Genomic DNA, 23,357 nt, shown 5'->3' on the forward strand with positions numbered 1-23,357 from the left:
CCTTTATCTGCACTACTAGTGCATTCTTTTCTAGTTTTAAGTACCTTTCAAATTTTTTAATTATTCTCTGCTAGACTCAATCTAAAAACACTTGCTTTCACTTGCACTACTCGTGTGCGCACTTTCAGACTTTAGATACCTTTAAAATGTTTTTGTCAGTTTACTTTTATGTAGAAAAATTTCTCTCTACATGCACTACCAGTGCGTGCATTTTCTAATTTCAGGTACCTTTAACTTTTTATTGTCAGTTAATGTCAAAACATACAGTGTGTGTCATAGTTTATTTAGTTATGTAGACTGTGCTCTATTAAACTACTTGTAGGTTGAAAGGACTCAGACGTTTGTCCTCATTTCTTCTGTCATGACAGAGCCCATGTGCTATTTGCCACTTGCATGGTATATAACTTTAATGTATTTTCTATTTGTATGTTTTATAATCTGTTCTGAGTTGAGCAACCATTCCGCGTTTGGGGCCAGCTCAAGCCAGTTACTGTGAATTAGTTAATAAGCACCTATCAGGCCAATTACTTTTTATTTGTCCGTACTCGGTTTTGTGAATAATTATTACGCTCTTTGATTTGCTAATGCTCATCTTCCAATTTTAAAGCCACTGTAGCAGTATATGTCAGCTCATATATTTGGTTATATGGGAAGTTCCTTTCATGATTAAAATGTGTGCACAGTGTGGTCTTTGCAACATCGACTTATAAGTGACCAAAAAAGTACCGAGATCCAGTAATTGTCTCTGAGGTCATTTCTAATGCTATAGAATTAGGTGAGTTTTGGTCAATATTAAAACTCTCTGTGTAATTGACCCTTGCTCTCCACCATTCCAAATTAAGTCCTTGGACTACTACTTTGAAAGAAGGACTTTGTCTCAAAAATTAATTATTTTAGCAGTCCTTTTCAATGGACCTGTCTGCAACTCAACACTTTCTCTATGTAGAGAATAGCAATCTATCCTTTCCATATTGTTGTTTTTCCATCCTGGACTTTCCCTTTTTTAAATTAATATAGTTATGACACTGGAAAGTTCTGAAATACAAACAGGGGATGGAGTAAAGGTAGCCACCAAGCACTGCACAGTGGATCAATGGATTGATTGGCACATAGGTCACTGTAAGCTGCATGATTTTTCCTGTTTCTGCAGTTGTCAACCACTCAGAGCATTACTATAAAGGGAGTTGTGGGAACATTTACTACTATGATATTTAACATTAATATCATGTTACACGTAATGCAATGGCTGCAGTGAAAGTGCTACAAAACTGGTCACAACTTCTTTGTTAGCGATGCAGATAATGAAAATTGTACTTCAGCTGAATTGCAGTGATTACTTCCGTATGCAGATGTTTCTGAACCCTCCCTCCAAAGCACTGGCCAGCCTTTCTATCTGCTTGTAGTTCACACGTAAAACACTACATATAGCTGTTTTTAGTTCAGAATGTTGTGCTCTCTGACACTGCTACTGAATTCAAACATGACAACAACAGCAGCATTCCGGTCCTCACCTGAAGTCGACACCCTGCAGGAGGTGCCGTATGCAGAACAGTGGCCCGTACATAGGGTGAGTCGCAGAAGCTTCCAACAGGTTTCTGTTGGCGGCATTAACCAAATCTATCAGGCGGTCCTGCAGCAATTTCACTATGGCCAGAATCATGTCTTCATACGTAGAGTCACCTGGGGAAGAACAAATAATGTTTACAAAAAAGGAGAGAGAGAATAGAGGTTACTGGAAAACAGATTAATCCTAAAATTTAACAGGAGATGCTTATTTTCTCTTTATGTGTTTAATTCTTTCATCACAAGAACTGTGAGGATTTTTAAAGGAAAAGCAGCTGGAATTATAGTGAAAAGAATTGGCAATCAGTGCTTATGATTTGCAGATGATACTGCCCTAAGAGTTGATAGTGTTATGTGTTTAATTCTTTCATCACAAGAACTGTGAGGATTTTTAAAGGAAAAGCAGCTGGAATTATAGTGAAAAGAATTGGCAATCAGTGCTTATGATTTGCAGATGATACTGCCCTAAGAGTTGATAGTAAGAAACATATCCTGAATATACTTTCTAAATTTTCAACAATACAGAAAAGGACATTATATATTACGCTATGAGACCAAGACGCTGCCGTGTTCGATTATATTTTTACTACAACAGGCGTATTTTGGTATGACTGCCATTTTCAGGTTGTAAAGGTAGGTCTTGATATCTATACAATATCGCTGCCTTAGTTGCTGTCACTACTGTATAAGTTTGCTGCTTTGATGTTGGTGTAGCTACAGAACTTGTTAAATTTTAGCTGGAACAGTTATTTCTGAAGTTGTTGAATTATGAAAGTTTATTTCATAACAGCATTACTTGACAGATGTCTTGGCAGTTGACTCAGGGAAGTGTCTTGGGATGCTTACTGCTCATGTTTTATATTAATGACCTCGTGGATAATATTAATAGTAACCTCAGACTGTTTGCAGATGATGCAGTTATCTATGGTGAAGTACTGCCTGAAAGATGCTGCATAAATACTCAGTCAGATCCAGATAAGATTTCAAAGTGGTGGAAAGATTGGCGACTTGCTTTAAATATTCAGAAATGTAAAACTGTGCACTTCACAAAACAAAAACAAATATGAAACCCTATGACTATAATATCAGTGAGTCACTGTTGGAATTGGACAACTTATACAAGTTGAGTGTAACACTTGGTAGGGATATGAAATGGAATGATCACATAGGCTCAGTTGGGTGTAAAGCAGGAGGTAGACTTTATTTATTGGAAGAATAGTGGGGAAGTGCAATCAGTCTATAAAGGAGATCACTTGTGTGACCAGTTCTAGAATATTGCTTGAGTGTGTGTGATCCATACAGAACAGGACTAACATGGGATACTGAACGTATACAGAGAAGGGCAGGACAAATGGTCACAGGTTTGTTTGATCCACAGGAGTGTCACAGAGATACAAAGGAACTGAAGTGGAAGACTCTTGAAGATAGATGTAAACTACCCTGAGAAAGTCTATTAACAAAGTTTGAAGATCCTGCTTTAAACGATGATTCTAGGAATATACTACAACCCCCAATGCACTGCTCACATAGGGATCACGAGGACAAGATTAGAATAATTACAGAGTGCATAGAGGTTTTAAACAATCATTCTTCCCATGCTCCATATGTGAATGGGACGGGAAGGAACCCTAATAACTCATACAATGGGAGGTACCCTCTGCCATGCACTTTCGGTGCCTTACAGAGCACGGATGTAGAAGTAGATGTCTAAAAGTAAAATACATTCTATTGTCAATAATATAATGTACCAAACACTGTTAAATTTTATGTCCCTATTACAGATGGTTTCAAGCATTTCAGGGGGAGGCTCTCCAGATTCACGTAGAATACCTCCACACTAGTGACCCTAACATTAGGAGATGCCACCTCAGCAAAGCACATACGGTCCAGGGGTAGCGGGCTCTCCGACCCAGACTCCAAGTCCACCGCCCTCCGCACGGCAGACGGGCGCGTCGTGAACCTGGCGAGGGTCGCCAGCAGGTAGGCGGCCGTCACCGAGTCTGGGGGGCGAGAGCTCTCGCAGAGGGTGAGCCCTGCCCGCAGCAGCGTGAGGCACTGCGTCTCGTCCTGCAATGACACGTCACACAGTGCAAAAGTGAACTGCCGGAGCCTAAAAACTGAGAGGGGCGGTCACGCAGGGGCTGTAGCACTCTAGTTATGCTCAGGAAGATGAACAGGAGGAGGGAGGGAGATTGCTATTTAAGGGGGAAGTAACGGATTTGGGTCCAAAAAAAGCTATTTTGCAAAAAAATTATTTTCTTAACCTACTGAGTTTAATCTATGTTGTGTAGTTTCAGCTCTCTGAGACTGCAGATGTGTGTGCAAGTTGTGCTTGTGTGTGTGTGTGTGTGTGTGTGTGTGTGTGTGTGTGTGTGTGTGTGTGTGTGTTTTATGTGCCTATCGTTACTCAGCACCTCCACTACATGGTGAGTAGCAGCTTTCCTTCTCTCGTATTGCTACATTCCATCCTGGATTTTCCATTGTTTGATAATGATAGGAGCATTAGAAAGGCCTTTAAAACATTAAACTGTTTAACTCTGCACTGGCAGACACTCCCACCTTTTCTGGCATTTGGGAAACTGCTTGCTTCCGCAAAATTTTTGAGAGTGACATCGGTCATTTAGGATTAGATCTGGACCGTGAGCAAGATGTTTGTTAACTTCCGGGGCTTCCAGCATAACGTAAGGTATCACACCAAATATCTTCAAGTCAAAAAGAAAATAAGGTATTGGAAATATATGCAGTTTTCCATACCCAAGGGGGTACTGTGGCCATTGCCATAGCAATGGTAGCCCATGTTTGTTTTTCTGATTTATGGGGACATTTTCTACACGTCTTCACATCTTGGTATCTAAAAGAATACCAAGTGGCTGCAGCAGAGCATTTTGAATCAGACTTTTGTATCAGCCCTAACCCAAGAAAACAGAGTTTAAAATAATATTACTTAATTAATTCAAAATTGTCACAAAGGGATGGAATGTTGGATAATAACTTCATCCATAACAGTGATTAGAAATCAGTTTTATCTGTTACATTATACATGTGTTTTGGAAGCGACTAACTCTTATTTGGTAAAACACCTTGGCACTTTCCCAGCGAGTAGTGTGGCTACTTTTCTGATAGGACAACATGTTGTTGGCATTTGTGACCCACAGCAGAAACTATCAAACTGGAATAAATAACAAGAAACCATGTTTGTACGCCAGAAGACAAGTGTTTAAACATTAATATTGTCAAAAATTATTTATATATATATATATATATATATATATATATATATATATATAGAGGGAAACATTCCACGTGGGAAAATTTTGTGTGTATGTTTGTGTTTGTTTGTGTGTCTATCGACCTGCCAGCGCTTTTGTTTGGTAAGTCTCATCATCTTTCTTTTTAAATATATATATATATTTAGTAAAACATAATGGAACAAATTTCCTCCATCAGTCTCACTGACAACAATGGCGATGCATATTAGAGGTAATATGACCACTTCTCAACAGGCGGCAGCAGTGTTCTGGACAAAAAATATGCAGTGGCTATTCTGTCATCCTTGCCACTTCACCACACCTTCCACTACCGATCTTACTATTAACTGGTAACGTAAATAAATTATTTTATAACAACAAAAACAATCAATTATTGACAAAATTATTTAAATGGGTAGATAAAAAATCTACACACCGAGTGGCGGCAGAACACACACATAAAAGACTGTTGTCATTGGCAAGCTTTCGGAGCCAGTGGCTCCTTCTTCACGCAGAAGAGTTGAAAGGGAAGGAAGAGGGGTGAAGGAAAAGGACTGGAGAGGTTTGGGAAAAGGGCTAGATTTCGGGAAAGTCACCTAGAACTGCAGGTCGGAAGAGACTTACTGTTTGGGATGAGAAGGAATAACCCAAACGGTAAGTCTCCCCTGACCTGCAGTTCTGGGTGACTTTCCTGAAATCTGTCCTTTTTTCTAGACCTCTCCAGTCCTTTTTCTTCACTCCTCTTCCTTCCCCTTCAACTCTTCTGCCTGAAGAAGGAGCCATTGCCTCCGAAAGCTTGCCAATTACAACCGTCTTTTATGTGTGTGTTTTGCTGCCGCTTGGTGAGTAGATTTTTTATCTATCCAATCAAATAAATTATTTTGTTATATTAATGACAGAAACGGTAATATGAGACACGATCACGAAACTTTACTAAATGTTTTGAATGTTATTTTTTGTTTACTCATTGCATTGTATTACAACAGCCTTAATTTGATTTCATATTACTTGCTACAAACATGTACCAAATTTGAAGATGACCATTTGTATAATGTGCAAACACACACGTCCATATAATTTCCATTTGAGATTCATACCATTGTGGCTGATCAGTGCTAGCTGGTCACACTCGTGAGTTGTCAGCACTGAAAGACATACAGTAAAATATTAGCCCCCCTCACTTCTACTAACACCGCAGTAGCCGCACTACATACCACTCTGCCCCTAACGTAAGCAGCAACCTTTACTTAGCTTAAAGCCGATTCAGTGTCAATTAAAGTGAAGCATATCTTAAAATGTTACTGTCTCAGCAAATATTTTTGTTTCTTAGTGAGAAAGAAAAATGCACTGTTAAATCTCTTAGCATTAGTTGATGTTTTTGAATTCTCTGTAGACTGATATAAGCACATTGCTAGTATTATAAAATATGGCTGAGAACGGTGGGATGCATGTGGCCTGTGGACCATAGTTTGATGATCACTGACATAGAGGAAGTGTCGTGTCACAGACAGGTGCAATAGGGGCAGAAAAAAAGTTAGAAATTTTCAGCTTTCTGACTAAGTCTGTCTTCAAAAATAGAAAACTCACTCACACTCCCAAAAGTACAATTCTCACTGCATTTCAGGTGAGCAGCAATGGTTGGGTAGTGGGGTAAAGAGGCAGCATGGGGTGGAGAGGAGGAGGGATAGCAGGGTAAGGGTGGGGAAGATGCTGTAGTACTGCCTGATGGAGTGGGGATAGAAAAGAGTTGGTAGGTGAGCATCTGGAAGCTGTGTAGGGAAGGGGGATGGGCTAAGGGGCAAGGAAAAGGGAAAAGGGCAACAGAGAAAAGGGGAAAGATTACGCAGGTGTGGTAGAGGAGTGGAAGCAGGGAAGGAGATATGTAGGTGGAGCGAAGGTCGAGGCAGGGGACATTAGGTGAATGAAGGATATGTTATGTTATACGGAGAGCTCCTATCTGTGCAGTTCAGAAAAGTTGGTGTTGGTGGGAAGAATACAGATGGCACAGGCTGTGAAGCAGTCATTAAAGTGAAGCATATTGTGTCGGGCAGCATGTTCAGCAATAGGATGATTCAGCTGTCTCAGCCTCAGTTTGGCAGTGGCCATTCTTGCAGACAGACACCTTGTCGGTTGTCATGCCCATGTAGAATGTAAACCACATGGCTGCATCCGCAAGTGCACCTGCCTTTTATGGGGTAAGAGATGCCTGCGACCAGAATGGGGTATGTGGCAGTGGGTGGATGTACTGGACAGGTCTTGAATCTCGATCTACTGCAGGGATACCAGCCACGAGGCCAGGGTTTGGGAGCTGGGGTGGAGTAGAGATGCACGAAGATATTGCCTAGGTTCAGGGGGGTGGTGGAGTGAATAACAGGGATCATATATCTTCCCCCACCCCTACCTTACTATCCCTCCCCCTCCCTGCCTTATACCTCTTCTGTACCCCCATGACCCACTCCAGCAAGATTGCTGCTAACCTCGAACACAGTTGCAGTCATACCTTAGGATCCAGAGGTGACAGAGGCCATGCGTGTGTGAATGTGTGTGAGTTTTCTGCTTCAAATGAAGGACTTACAAAACGGAAGAGCTTCTAGCATTCAATTTCATTGTGCATGCCTGCGTTTCAAAGGCTCCTCTAGGTAGTGAGGTGAAGTCTATCCATTCCATATCACTGTTTTTCCATCACGGACTTTTCACTGTTTACATTCATATTCTATGTCAACAAATTTGTCTTCTTCAGAAATGATTTTCTCATCCATAGCTGCGTCACCAACAACTGTTGCAAAATCGATGTTGTTGCCACTGCAGGTCAACAAGCTGCAGCTGCGATACGAGACTGTTCTTGCTGACAGGTTGTGCAATTAATACAATCAAAGCCCTTCATAGTCATAGTCGAAATTTTTTGCATGTGCCGCTTCATGGTTGTTGTGATCACCATGAAACTTTTGCATTAAATCTAACGCAAAGGTGCACATATTTCACAGGTTTTGTTGTTTGACCACGTATAGTGCTAGTAGCTTGCAGCTCTCTTTGTGTTGCTCTGATGTTTTTGGTTTAAAAGCAATATTTCATTATTTTTTGTGATATTTCACAAACAAGCAATGTAAGGGATAGTTTGTGTGTTTGTAGTTTTCTGCCCAATAGAGCAGACACAGTACTATATAACCTCAAAAAGACGACTACTGTGCAAGAGATGCAGACCAACACAAACGCAAACAGCACACAAAATAATTAGGTCAATATTTGCACTTTACAGTGACAATAAATTCTTGAAACTCACTGTGGTAAGCATGAAAGAATACGTAACTGGTACAGAGTTTCATTATTTAAATAACAGATGACAGTTACAGGGTTTCCAAAAACATCAGTTACTATGTATGCAATTAAGTCACACATTTCTACTTCCCAGACAGTTACAAGTTCCGGTTACATCAGCAGCTAAACATATTACAAAATTTACATCACACCCCACCCCCCCCCCCTCCCCCACACACACACACACACGTAAACACTCACACAAATGCAACTCACACATACACGACTGCAGTCTCAGGCAGAGGCCACACTGTGAGCAGCAGCACCAGCGCATGATGGGAGTGGCGATGGGTTGTGGTGTGGAGGAGGAGGGGGAGGGATAGTAGGGTACGGTGGCAGACAGTGACGTGCTTTTGGGGAGCGTGTAGGACGAGGTGGAAAGAGGATAGAGCAGCTATGTGCAGTCAGGAGGTCAGACGGAGGAGAGAGGAGCTGTGGGAAGGGGGATAGCATAAAAGGAGAAAAGTAAAAAGACTGGGTGCAATGGAGGAATGAGGGTAGAGTAGCACTGGAATGGGAACAGAGAAGGGGCTGGATGGGAGAGGACAATGACTAACAAAGATTGAGGCCAGGAGTGTTACGGAAACGTAGGATATATTACAGGGAAAGTTCCCACCTGTGCAGTTCAGAAAAGCTGGTGTTGGTGGGAAGGATCCATATGGCACAGGCTGTGAAGTGGTCTTTGAAATGAAAGATGACATGTTTGGCAGCATGCTCAGGAGCAAGGTGGTCCAATTGTTTCTTGGCCACAGTTTGTCTGTGGCGATTCATGCAGACAGCTTGTTGGTTGTCATGCCCACATAGAATGCAGCACAGTGGTTGCACCTCAGCTTGTAGATCACATGACTGGTTTCACAGGTAGCCCTGCCTTTGATGAGACAGATAATGTTTCTGATCAGACTGGAGTAGGTGGTGGTGGGAGGATGTCTAGGACAGGTCTTGCATCTAGTTCTATTACAGGAATATGAGACAAGAGATAAGGAGATGGGAAGCGGGGGTTGTGTAGCGATGGACGATTATATAGTGTAGGTTAAGTGGATAGTGTAATTCCACTGTCGGAGGGCTGGGAGAGATAGTGGGCAGGGCGTTTCTCCTTTCAGTGCACGACAAGAGGTAGTTGAAACACTGGCGGAGCATGTAATTCAGTTGCTCCAGTCCTGGGTGGTGCTGAGTTATGAGGGTAACACTCCACTGTGGCCAGATGGTGGGACTTTGGGGAGACTGGAAATATAAGGCGTGGGAGATTTGTTTTTGTGTAAGGTTGGGAGGATGATTACATTTTGTGAACACTTCAGTGAGACCCTCGGTATATTTCGAGGAGGATTGCTCGTCACTGCAGATGTAACGGTCACAGGTAGCTAGACTGTACGGAAGGGATTTCTTGGTATGGAATGGGTGACAGCTGTCAAAGTGGAGGTTTGCTGGTGGTTAGTAGGTTTGACATGGACGGAGGTAATGATGTAGCCATCTTTGAGGTGGAGGTCAACATCTGGGAAGGTGGCTTGTTGGGTTGAGTACGACAAGATGAAGAAAATGGGGGAGAAGTTGTGAGGTTCTGGAGGAACGTACAAAGGGTGTCCTCACCCTCGATCCAAATTGGCAAGATGTCATCAATGAATCTGAACCAGTTGTGGGATTTAGGATTCTGGGTGTTTAGGAAGAATTCCTCTAGATGGCCCATGAATAGGTTGGCATAGGATGGTGCCATGCGAGTGCCCACAGCTGTACCCTGGATTTGTTAGTAGATAACGCCAATTCACATAACTATTTTTAGGTAGCAAAAAAGAGTCCCTGAAAATTGTTCTGATGCCTATTATGTATATACATCATACATAAAGCGCAAAAATGAAAGTGGGGTATACGACACATAATGCTCACATTTTCCCACATTTTTGCAAAGTCCCTTGGAAAGTGTAAAAGTGGGGTTTCACTGTATTTTTCTTGCCCTCTCATTTCAAACTCATTTACAGCTACATTTTTTGATTACCATAAAAAGCTCGAGCAACGTAGCTGACAAACTGCGCAGGCTCCTCTCAGTGTCGACACATGTGAGGGTCAAAAACGTACGAGGTGTCCGTGGGAAGTAAAATTCTCCTGTGGGTGCTGCTCCGGCCTGTGCAGTGTGTGCCACTCACCTCCAGCTGCAGTGCCTGCGGCGGGTACTTGGTGATGAGACGGTGCGCCAGCAGCTTATTGTTCTCGTACGTGTCCTTGAGGCACTCCAGCAACGTCACGCCATTGCAGGGCAGCCACATGTCTGCCGGGGTCCTCTCACCCATTATCTCGGTGCACAGTGTCAGGATCTGAAATGGAGGCATCTGTTACACACATGCCACACTTTTAGGCACGGCGAGGCTGACAACCGACTGGACAAAACTGCAGCCCTATGATTTAAAAACTGTCATTCGAGCTCTAGGGCCTTTTACTGTACGGTGACCCTAAAACACTGTCGACTAAACTCCTACACTTCAACTCGGGGTGACGACGTGAGATATCATTCGCAGACCCCGATCGGTTGTCAACTGTTGCATTGAAACGTGAGCAGCTGCTGGCTATGACAGCTTGCACTGTGTGGAGACCACGTGATTGTCGGAGTAGTCGATCAGGGTAACTTTTTACCTGTCAGAGTACCTTTGTTTCAGTTACACCTATGTTTGAAATGAATGCTGCTCCACATACTTGCATTATTTTGTACTAAAAGTAACAGTTTTATTACCTATTATTATTCTAGTTAGGATATCGGTTGTGTTTACATACTATTACGAACTATTACACTTGTGATAGCACTTTAATTGCACTGCCTGTGAAGAGAGCTTCCTGTAACAGTGATGTAACGCCAGGTCTATACAAATATCTTGATATTTCAAAGTATCACTGTTTGTTTTTACTTATCATTAACACCTGACTTCCTCTTGGCATAATCTAAATTTACACAGAGCATTAGATACAGGAAAAATTATACTGGTCTAAAGTTACCCTAAATGAAAGTGTAACTTTGTACCAGTATTAAAATAGAAATTTTACTCTAACTAGTCTTTTATCACAGACTCATTATATTTCTTGAAAGAAGTATTTTTCCTACAACAGTCTGTTTTCTTTTTTAAACAAACACTTCACTTCAAGTCACTGGCACTAAGCAAATTTCTCCTTTATGGGGCATTGCTGAGCAACCTAGAGGCAAAAACAAAAAGGAATAATAATTATTATAGGCAGTTTCAAACAAACTAGAAGTCATGAGAAACATGCCACAGTTAATTACGTAACACAAAAGTTATGTTACATGCATCAGTTTGTCTGCACATCACGAACTATACAGTAGTGTGGAAATGATTGAAACATCACAGTGTCGACCACAAGAAGTGTAAAACATCATAGATATGGGAGCCGCTTGCATGAAAGTCAGCATTTAATGTAATTAACACCAAGTCAAACAATGTAAAACCCAGTATGGAATAATGGCAATATTATGACAAGGACAGACTGCTACTCACCATATAGTGGGGATGTTGAATCACAGACAGGTACAACAAAAAGGTTGCGAAACATGTGAGCACTTAGCCAAAAGGCTTCTAAAGTAGAGAACACATATATTAACATATGCACAACTCACACACGTGACCATTGTCTCTCCAGAGGAATGGTGGTCATGTGCAAATGAGTTGTACCTGTTTGAATGTTTGTGCGTTGTCTACTTTAGAAGAAGGCCTTTTTGGCCAAATGCTCATGTGTTTAGCTGTCTTTTTTTTGTGCCTGTCTGTGACTCAGCATCTCCACAATATCATGAGTAGCAATCTGTCCTTTCCGTAATACTGTCATGTTAGTACAAATTACACCAAGTGTTAAAGTACATACAGATGGTTCACATACCGGCTTGGCTTTTGTGACATCTTACTAGTGACACTCTGACACTGCCATATAGATCATGACAAATGGTCAGTCTTCACTGCCATTTGTGTGACATAACTGGAGATGTATTTTGTGAGTTGTTTGCTTGTATGTCAGGACAAATGTTTTGAAGGCACGTACGAGGTGCGTTAGAAAAGTCCGTGCAAAAATAAAAACTATTTACCTGTTTGGGGTAAACCTTTTTTATTTTTCGACATAGTCTCCTTTTAGACTTAGACACTTCATCCAATGCTGTTCTAATTTGTTGATCCCTTCCGAATAATAGTAATTGTCCAAGTCTGCAAAATAGCTATTAGTTGCTGCAATCACCTCCTCGTTTGAATAAAATCTTTGTCCCGCCAGCCATTTCTTCAAATTGGGGAACAAATAGTAGTCCGAGGGAGCCAAGTATGGAGAATGGGAGAGGGGGGTTGAAGGGCGAAATGAGTTGGAATCCTATTTCCATTAATTTTGTGACCACAACTGCTGAGGTGTGTGCTGGTGCATTGTCATGATGGAAAAGAACTTCTTTGCGGTCCAATCGCCGGCGTTTTTCTTGCAGCTTCGTTTTCAAACAGTCCAATAACGATGAATAATATGCACCTGTAATAGTTTTACCCTTTTCCAGATTGTCGATGAGGATTATCCCTTGCGAATCCTAAAAAACAGTTGCCATAACCTTTCCGGCTGAAGGACTGGTCTTCAGCTTTTTTGGTGAATATTTTCCCTTGGTAACCCATTGTTTAGATGGTTGTTTGGTCTCAGGAGTATAGTAATGTATCCATGTTTCATCCACAGTGAAGAAACAATGCTTTAAATCCTGAGGATTCTTCCTGAACAGCTGCAAACCATCCTCGCAACACTTCACACGATTCCGTTTTTGGTCAAGCACGAGCAATCGCGGAAACCATCTCGCGGATAGCTTTCTCATGTCCAAATGTTTACGCAAAATATTATTTACCCATTCATTCGAGATGCCCACAGCACTAGCAATCACAAACACCTTAACTCTTCTGTCATCCATCACCATATCATGGATTTTATCAATGATTTCTGGAGTCGTAACCTCCACAGGGCATCCAGAACATTCAGCATCACTTGTGCCCATATAGCCACTTCGAAAATTTTGAAACCACTTATAAACTGTTCTAATCGAAGGTGCAGAGTCACTTTAGTCTCCTGAGGCGTTTTGCCTTTCATAAAGTAATGTTTAATCACCACACGAAATTCTTCTTTGTCCATTTTTTGAAAATCACTCAACTTCCTTGATTCACACGAATGCCAAACACAAAATAATAGACCAATATGGCTGAAACTTGGTGTGCGTTCTTTCCAAAGATGCTACTAATTAAACATGACTTCAATATGCACCGTCGGTGCCATCTCTCAAACTTTGCACGGACTTTTCAAACGCCCCTCGTATACTAGGATGTAGGCATAACATTTCTTCTCATTTTACCTCTGGGCTGCTTGATAATCCACAACAGAAGTGAAATTAGCTAAATGCCTATGACAAAGTGTTTGCTGCAGAAAAATTATTTCTTTCAGCAAATATTGCACCATTTCAGTGATACCATTTGACACACTGTAAAAGGACCACAGCATCACTTTTCATGTGAGGAAATGCTTAGAAAGCACAGTGCCCTGGAAATTCATAAATATGTTAATGTTTGGTCACAACAAGTACGAAGTGAAAAATATGAATGCCTTGTTCATGTGGAGCAATGCAGATGAAAATTGTCCTGAAATCAGACCCTGTAAAGTCCGAAATAAACTGCAAAACAAATTAGAAAAAAATTGGCAACTGACACTAAATAATGAAAAGTGTGAGGTTGTCCACATGAATGTTAAAAGCAGTTTGTTAAACTTCAGTTACACGATAAATCAATCAAATTTAAATGCCTTAAATTCAACTAAATACCTTGGAATTACAATTACAAACAACTTAAATTGGAAAGAATACACAGAAAATGTCATGGGTTGGTTGGTTGGTTCAGGGAAGGAGACCAGACAGCGAGGTCATCGGTCTCATCGGATTAGGGAAGGACGGGGAAGGAAGTCGGCCGTGCCCTTTGAAAGGAACCATACCGGCATTTGCCTGGAGCGATTTAGGGAAATCACGGAAAACCTAAATCAGGATGGCCGGATGCGGGATTGAACCGTCGTCCTCCCGAATGCGAGTCCAGTGTCTAACCACTGCGCCACCACGCTCGGTAAAATGTCATGGGGAAGGCAAACCAAAGACTACATGTTACTGGGAGAACACTTAGAAGGTGCAACAGATCTACTAAAGAGACTGCCTACACTATGCTTGCCCATCCACTTTTGGAGTGCTGCTTTGCAGTGTTGCACTGTGGGATGCTTACCAGATAGGAGTAACAGTACACTACTGAAATTCGTAGAAGGGCAGCACATTTTATATTATTGACTAACAGGGGAGAAAGTGTCCAGACATGTCACAGGACTTGGAATGAACATCATTAAAAAAAGGCATTTCTTGTTGTGGAAGGATCTTCTCACGAAATTTCAATCATCAACTTTCTCCTCTGGATGTAAAAATATTTTGGAGACACTGACCTGCATGGGGAGAAATGATAATCATAATAAAATAAGGAAAATCAGAGATTGCACAGAAAGATACAGATGTTCATTTTTTCCGCTTGCTGCTCAAGAGTGGAATAATAGTGAATTATTGTGAAGGTGGGATCCTTACCAGGTGGGATTGACGGGGGACATCGAAAGGGTGCAAAAAAAAAAGGGCAGCTCACTTTGTATTATCATGTAATAGGGGAGAGAGTGTGGCAGATATGATACGCGAGTTGGGATGGAAGTCATTAAAGCAAAGATGTTTTTCGTCGCGGCGAGATCTATTTACGAAATTTCAGTCACCAACTTTCTCTTCCGAATGCAAAAATATTTTGTTGAGCCCAACCTACATAGGTAGGAATGATCATCAAAATAAAATAAGACAAATCAGAGCTCGAACAGAAAGGTTTAGGTGTTCGTTTTTCCCGCGCGCTGTTCGGGAGTGGAATGGTAGGGAGATAGTATGATTGTGGTTCGATGAACCCTCTGCCAAGCACTTAAATGTGAATTGCAGAGTAATCATGTAGATGCAGATGTAGATGTAGATGATTAACTCTCTGCCAGGCATTTACAGGGATAAGTGTGATTTGCAGGGTAGCCATGTAGATGAACCTCACAGATATCTCACCTGGTCCAGTTGACCTTCTGCTGTTGAGTGATTTTAGTTGACTTTCTATACCACAATCGATTACCTCAATATCTGCCATTTTGGTTTTTATACAATTATTGAAAGGAGAAGCCACAGTATGATCTTTAGTAGTGAAAGAGTTTCTCAAGACAGATTTCATTATTTTAGCATTCTATCTGTAATTTTTCATTTCGGTACCAGTACATTCACTAAGTAAGTTAATGGATTTATTTATGAATAACTTTTCTGCTACCAGTCACAATTTTCTTTTATTTATATTTTACAAGCTGCATATTGGGAATGATTCCCATTTTCAGGTGTGTGTTTCTCTGTGTACTATGCCATTTTACATAATTTTTTGGTAGCTATAGGTGAAATTTTGAAGGAACTTTTAGTTAGCTTTTTCTATGGACCATTTGCACACAGTCTCGGAATGAAATGAAACGAAATGTCGTGTGACTACGGCCTCCCATTGAGTACACCAATCACCTGGTGCAAATCTTTTGAGCTGATGCCACTTCGGCGGCTTGCGCTAACTTTTAGTTAGTTTTTTCTCTGGACCATTTTCACACAGTCTCGGAATGAAATGAAACAAAATGTCGTGTGGCTCGGGCCTCCCATTGAGTACACCGGTCGCCTGGTGCAAATCTTTTGAGCTGACGCCACTTCGGTGGCTTGCGCTTAGATGGGTTGAGATGATGATGAGGAACACAATACAACACCCAGTCTCTGAGTTGAGAAAATCTCCAACCCAGCCGGGAATCAAACCCAGGCCCCTTGGCGTGGCATTCCGTCATGCTGACCTCTCAGCTATCGAGGCAGACATCTCAGACTCATCAAACATCCCCCCCCCCCCCGGTCCCATTCTTCTGTGCACAGCATGCATTCAGAATTACTTAAGTAATGAAACATTTACAACAACTTTTTAGATGTAGCGGACAAAGATATTGTTGCAGGTCTTCCACAGAGTTTAATGCATTTAGTACAGAGGGTATTTGTCTTAATCATAATTTGCTTATATTTATTTTACAATGGTGCTTATTTCTATGTGTTACTATTTTTATTTAAGTTTAGAGTTGAAGCATCTGAAGAAATTCACTGATTCACTTTCAAGTTTTTCATTTCATATTTTATCTTCTATAATGTGAATACAGCTCCAGTTTTTCTAAGATATCCATTTTCTGCCATTTATTTAGTCAGTATGGTGCTTTGACCTTTTGCTCTACTTTTCCAAATGAGTGTTCTGATTATGTATGTGTGTGGCTACTTCCGAAGTTGCGTGTCTGTTGTGTGTACAGGCTTTTAAGGTGCTATGTGTACCTGGTATTAAAATTTTGGTCCGTTTGTCCTAGATAGAACATGGAACATTGCTGGCATTATTTTGCATATTTCAGAGTCTGAGTATGGGAGATGATTACATGTTGTATTATGTATTAGTTTTGTTGTAGTTTATTACCTGTAGAAAGTCCAATTTTTACTTTGCGACTGTTGAAAATATTTGCAATGTTTTGTGATCTATTGCCAATGTATGGGATGCTAGATATGCATTTGTTTTTGTCTTTCTTTTGTGGTGCAGTTCGTATCTGGTCTTTCTTCTCTTTGTCTATGGCTGTCTCAACCATGCAAGCAGTATAACCATTGGCAACTGCAATCTCTTTCACTACATTTACATTTCACTATGAGGTATTTTAGTTGCCCTATGTGGTACTGACCTGTATCCTGGCTGTTTATGGATGTTTGGGTGACATGAGGTTGCAGGGCTTGTGGTGTCAATCACTTTATTTTTCCTATAAATTTTGGCTGTGCATGTGTTGCTGTGTCTTGCAATATTTAGGTACAGATAGTTGATGCTTTTCTTTTGTTCATGTTCTACAGTAAGTCTAAATTTCTCATGCAGATTATTCAAGCAACTTAAAATCCCTGTCACATGTTTCACATCCCATTTCACTAACAGTAGACTTATTCCATGTCAAGTGTCCTAGTTTAGAAGATGCTCATAGCTTGACCATCTTCAATTTTGATGAAATTTGTACAGTATGTACCTGAGGGGCCTACATGAACTTATGCAAAGTTTCAGGCTCACCTGCAACTTGGTTGAGGTGCTAGAGCCGCTTTTGTGAAGACCACTTTTACCGAGACCGAACAGTCACAAAGAAATTTTCAAGTTTGGCATTCCACTGTTCCTAATGTAAAATGGCTAGACTCTTGCTTCTGTGTATAGTGGTACAACCTTTTGTGCTCTATACACAAATGATGGAAGTAGAACTCAGAAAGCAATGCATTTGGCATAATCTCAGTTCAAAGTGGGTGACAAATCATGTCACGAGAAATTTGTACATGCTTAAGCGAGGCATAAGTAGTGGAGAAAGTGCGCTATGGATCTGGTCTTTTGCCATACTACTGTCTGTCTGGGTGTTTAATACCGGCTGATCAAAAAGTCAGTATAAATTTGAAAACTTAATAAACCACGGAATAATGTAGATAGAGAGGTAAAAATTGACACACATGCTTGGAATGACATGGGGTTTTATTAGAACAAAAAAAAGTTCACAAAATGTCCGACAGACGGTGCCGGACAGCAAAACGTCAGTGACTGCGCATGACAATCGTGTAATGAGAGAGAGAATGAGATGCGCCAGCAGTCACAGCATGTTGACATTACCTGAAAAGGCGCTTTCAGTGAAGCTGTATTATCAGAATGGGGAATGTGCTAGTTCAGCATTACAATCCCATCGCCATAGGAAGGGGATTCGCGCGGGTAAAGGTCAGTTGACAAATGCAGCTGTGGCGAGAATGATTTTGAAGTGCGAAGCCACGGGTTGTTTAGACGATAGACCCTGTCATGGCCGACCGAGCACAAGGCGTAATGCTGCTGAGACAGTTCAGGAGGAAATGGAGACTGTAGCGGGTTCGTCTATGCACGGGGAACTCAGCGCTCGTGCAGTCGCATGTCGCACCGGCATTCCATACACTACTGTTTGGTTGGCACTGAGGCATACCCTCCGATGCTATCCATACAAAATCCATCGGCATCACGAACTGTTACCTAGCGATTTAGTGAAGCAGATGGCATTTGCAGTTGGGCATTTCAAAAGATGGCGGAGATGACGATTGGTTGAGTAATGTGTCGTGGACTGACGAAGCTCATTTCACGCTCCGAGGGTCTGTCAATGCCCACTACTGCAGAATCTGGGCTATCAAAAATCGTAGAACTGTCGTGGAAACTCCATTGCACGACGAGAAAGTCACGGTATGGGTCGGATTTACCACATCTACCGTTATCGGGCCTTTATTCTTTGAGGAAATGCGTGATTCTGGTTTTGTAACTGCTACTGTGACGGGTGAGAGGTACGCCGATATGTTACAGAATTGCATCATCCCCAGCCTGGCTGATAAAACACCTGCTGGAAAGTATGATGTTTATGCAGGATGGCGCTCCACCCCATATTGCTAGATGCATGAAAGATCTCTTGCACGTGTCGTTTGGTGATGATCGTGTGCTCAGCCGCCACTTTCATCATGCTTGGCCTCCCAGGTCCCCACACCTCAGTCCGTGCGATTATTGGCTTTGGGGTTACCTGAAGTCGCAAGTGTATCGTGATCGACCAACATCTCTAGGGATGCTGAAAGACAACATCCGATGCCAATGCCTCACCATAACTCCGGACATGCTTTACAGTGCTGTTCACAACATTATTCCTCGACTACAGCTATTGTTGAGGAATGATGGTGGATATATTGAGCATTTCCTGTAAAGAACATCATCTTTGCTTTGTCTTACTTTGTTATGCTAATTATTTTTATTCTGATCAGCTGAAGCGCCATCTGTCAGATATTTTTTGAACTTTTGTATTTTTTTTGTCATTCCAAGCATGTGTGTCAATTTGTACCCCTCTATCTACATTATTCCGTGATTTATGCAGTTTTCGAATTTATACTGACTTTTTGATCACCCGGTATATCACAAATTTGGGCCTGGCTTGTATAATTCATTACTGTGCTACCATCCTGTACATTTGCTAAAAAACCATGAATGTATCAAAATATACCCATGTTCAAAGTCATGTGTGTCAAAATGGACACCTACCACATTACATTCATTAACACCATTCAACAGAGCACATTTCATTTTATTAAAATAACTTATTTTCATTTTGGTGTCTCTTTGGGCAAGGTGCAAAAATTGCATCTAAACTATTGAATTTTTTTGTAATTTGAGAAAAATTTTTGGGTTGGTCCATCGTGGCTATGTCACAACCAATCTCAGTGACTGGTAGCAAAAGACTATTTACAGTTCATACAGAAACCAGATGGCAGTTGTAAGAGTCAAGGGGCATGAAAGGGAAGCAGTGGTTGGGAAAGGAGTGAGACAGGGTTGTATCCTAGCCCTGATGTTATTCAATCTATGCACTGAGCGAGCAATAAAGCAGACAAAAGAAAAATTTGGAGTAGGAATTAAAACCCATGGGGAAGAATTAAAAACTTAGAGGTTTGCCGATGATATTGTAATTCTGTCGGAGACAGTAAAGGACCTGGAAGAGCAATTGAACGGAATGGACAGTGTCTTGAAAGGAGACTATGAGATGAACATCAACAAACGTAAAATGAGGATAATGGAATGTAGTTGAATTAAATCAGGTGATTCTCAGGAAATCAGATAAGGGAAATAAAATACTTAAAGTAGTAGATGAGTTTTGCTATTTGAGGAGCATAATAACTGATGATGCTCGAAGTAGGGAGGATATAAAATGTAGACTGGCAATGGCAAGAAAAGCATTTCTGAAGAACAGAAATATGTTGACATCGTGTATAAAGTTAAGTGTCAGGAAGTCTTTTCTCAAAATATTTGTATGGAGTGTAGCCATGTATGGAAGTGAAACATGGACGATAAATAGTTTAGGCAAGAAGAGAATAGAAGCTTTCGAAATGTGGTGCTACAGAAGAATTCTGAAGATTAGATATGTAGATCATGTAATTAATGAGGAGGTATGGAATAGAATTGGGGAGAAGAGAAATTTGTGGCACAACTTGTCTAGAAGAAGGGATTGGTTGGTAGGACATGTTCTGAGGCATCAAGGGATCACCAATTTAGTACTGGGGGGCTGTGTGGAGGGTAAGAATCATCGAGGGAGACCAAGAGATGAGTATACTAAGCAGATTCAGAAGGATTTAGGGCACAGTAGTTACTTGGAGATTAAAAAGCTTGCACAGGAAAGAGTAGCATCGAGAGCTGCATAAAACAAGTCTCTGGATTGAAGACCCACAACCAACCATGGAAAAAACAACACTCAATTTGGCAAAAACAGCACTGAACTGGCAAAATATTATGGAATTTGGGAAAAAAAACATTAATTTGGCAACACAATGGATCTGGTAATAACAGAGAAATTGGCAAACACAAAACATAAATTGGCAAACAATAACTTGCAAAAAATTATGGAATTTGGAAAAGAAATAATAAATTTGGCAAAACACCACCAAATTTGGTAAAAAACGCCAAATAAGGTAAAAAATATGGTAACAACAAATTTAGGTAAAAGTAACACCAATTCTGGCAAAAAATAACACTGACATTTTAAAAAAATAATGCCAATTTTGGCCATACAATAAAACGATTTCTTCTCGTCCCTAAGTATACAAGATGCCAACTGGGATGTAATTATTGCCAGTGTAAGATTTCAGACAATAGTCTCATCTCAAAAACTAGTCGCATAATAAACAAACAGTTTAATGGTTTGTTTGCTGTAAAAATGTCTTATCAAGTATATGGTTGCTGTAGAGCATCCAAAAAGCAACTGTAAATAAATACATTAAATAAAAGTCTACGTAGAAAGTCGCTGTCTTAAAACTATCCACAATGCATCTTCATGTGGGGAGAAACTGGTCACATGTCTTACATCAGAAGGTGCATTAACATTCAAGTTTCCATTCCTTAGAGAGTAAGTACCTGTGGGCACACATAAAAAAATGTTTGGCAGCAGAAACGACTGCGAGAAGTCCGACATGTGTACCTGAAGAGCGGAGCCCCGCCGGCTGAAGTTAGCTCCCGGAAAGATGCTGGAGAAGCTGAACTCGACAAGCCACTGGAGGAAGAGTGAGGCAGTCGCCAGAGCCTTCTCTGCCTCCACTGCCCCCTCGCCGGACTTCTCAGCTGCCTTCACCTGGCGCTCCTGAGACTGCCAGGAGTCCCTCAGTCGCTCCAACAGCTAGAAACGGGAAACCACAGGACAATATTCGGCACGCCCAAGAGAAGAAAATCTTACACAAACTCAATGATACAGGAGCAAACCGTGATCGTGATGCACAATGTGTGGTGCAAACACCTGATAAATCCTTCTCCTCGGCTTGAAACAGTACAAGACAAACTGCACTATCAGTAATTTACCTTATTTGTTCAATTAGTAACAATTTAAGACACCCATGCCTCTAATTTTTCAATTTATTAACACGAATCTCAGAAACTCTATGGTTAAAGGTTTGCTTCAGTAAGACCTCAAAGCAATGTGTTTCAGAATTAACACACATTATTTTGCAGAGTGATTGTTACAACCAGTAGAACATCCTAAAATGCCATAAAATCACAGAACATACTCAAACAAAAATTCAGAGCGCAATATGTATTAGCCATAACACTAGTGCTAAATATTGTCCATCCATTCATGTATGTATTATATGTAGAAAAAATAAAGAATTTCTTCATCAGGGGGTATATGCGGACAAGAAAAAATTCCCTGGATTTCCCAGTTGAAAATACTCTTCTTATCAGGTGAAAATACAATGTACCTCTGGTGAAAGCAAATTTTTTTCCATGTTAAGTGACAGTATATCATACCAATCACAGCTGACATTCAGAGCATAGCACACCTGATGTAATCAGCTAACACCAACATAACTGTTAAGTAGCACGAACACGCAAGTAGGAAAATTTAATGGTTTAAATTAATATACATACAGTATAGCTACAAGAAAAGATAAGCTTTTACATATAGTATTACGCATTCAAAAATTTTTGCAGTTTTTTTCTGAGGTGTAGTCAAGCATGGTTCCACGAGCACAGCTTAAATTGCAGCAGCTGAATATTTCTGACAAGAACAATCATAAATTTTACTATTGTGCAGTGCACCTAAGATTTCATGGGTTACCTGGCCCAACACATGTTCCATCAAGCATTTTAACTTTTCCACAGAAAGGCCAATTACAAGTGAAATTGCTCAAGAACTCACTTCACAATTGTTTTTCTTTCTTTTTTAGGATAATTATACTTCTTGCCATTGTTATTTCATAATTTGTAATTGATGAAAGAGTTAAAATAAATATTAAACATTAACCTTTAAACTTGGTCTTTTTTAGCATGTGTTACCCTTTAACATATATCAAACACAAATGTGCCAGTAAAATTTTAAATAATAGGACAAAACACTGGTCTTCTGGGCTTGAAATTTTTCTAAGTGGCTGGTTCTCAATCAAGTTTTGAATGAGAGACAATGCTCCATGATTGAAGAAATTCATCACACATTCTCACATATAAGATAATTCATTTTGTGTAACAGAAAATTTTCTTTGAAAGTAGCGCTTCTCAAACCACCATTCGCATTTTATTTTCCCACAACCTGTTAGAAATGTAAACAGTTGTGACGTCACCCCCACTAAAGGGAGGCCCACAGGAAAGACGCATTGATAGCAGTCTGTTGTTGCGAAGTATCGCAGTCTTTGATACATTCTGCTGTCTGTAGATGCTTGTGTGTGCACTGTGTTTTGCTGTAAATGGCACATTTTCTTTGCAACTAAAGTTTTATTTTGGAGTTATTCACTTGTTTATGTTTCATTGCTGCAGTATTATTCTCAGTAGCAGCCTAAAGGAAAATTATTTGGTAGAGTATCAGTTCTTACCAGTCAAAATTACAAAAATTTAACTGAACACTAAAACACTGAAAAATTCCCCGATTCTAAAAAATTCCTGGGTTTTTCTTGGATTTATGAATAATTCCTTGCCACCTGAAAATTTTCAGTTTATTTTTGAAACATTCCACTCTACAAATAAATTTTAGATTATACACAGTTAAAGTTGTAAATTCATTAAAGTTACCCCCACTATATGACCCTATATGCGAACAAATTAATGATATGAATAT

At 40.5% G+C, this 23,357-nt stretch overlaps 1 protein-coding gene across 1 annotated transcript in view; it reads right to left on the reverse strand.

The window, feature by feature from the left end:
* Positions 1-23,357, reverse strand: part of LOC126106118 (thyroid adenoma-associated protein homolog) — a 230,947-nt gene that overhangs the window by 115,042 nt on the left and 92,548 nt on the right. Inside the window, 4 exon segments of the mRNA XM_049912364.1 lie at positions 1,512-1,680; positions 3,447-3,630; positions 10,262-10,429; positions 21,237-21,431. Of these exon segments, the coding sequence (XP_049768321.1) occupies positions 1,512-1,680; positions 3,447-3,630; positions 10,262-10,429; positions 21,237-21,431 (716 nt within the window).

Source organism: Schistocerca cancellata, chromosome 10 (genome assembly GCF_023864275.1).
Source record: "Schistocerca cancellata isolate TAMUIC-IGC-003103 chromosome 10, iqSchCanc2.1, whole genome shotgun sequence".
Taxonomy (NCBI): Eukaryota; Metazoa; Arthropoda; class Insecta; order Orthoptera; family Acrididae; genus Schistocerca; species Schistocerca cancellata.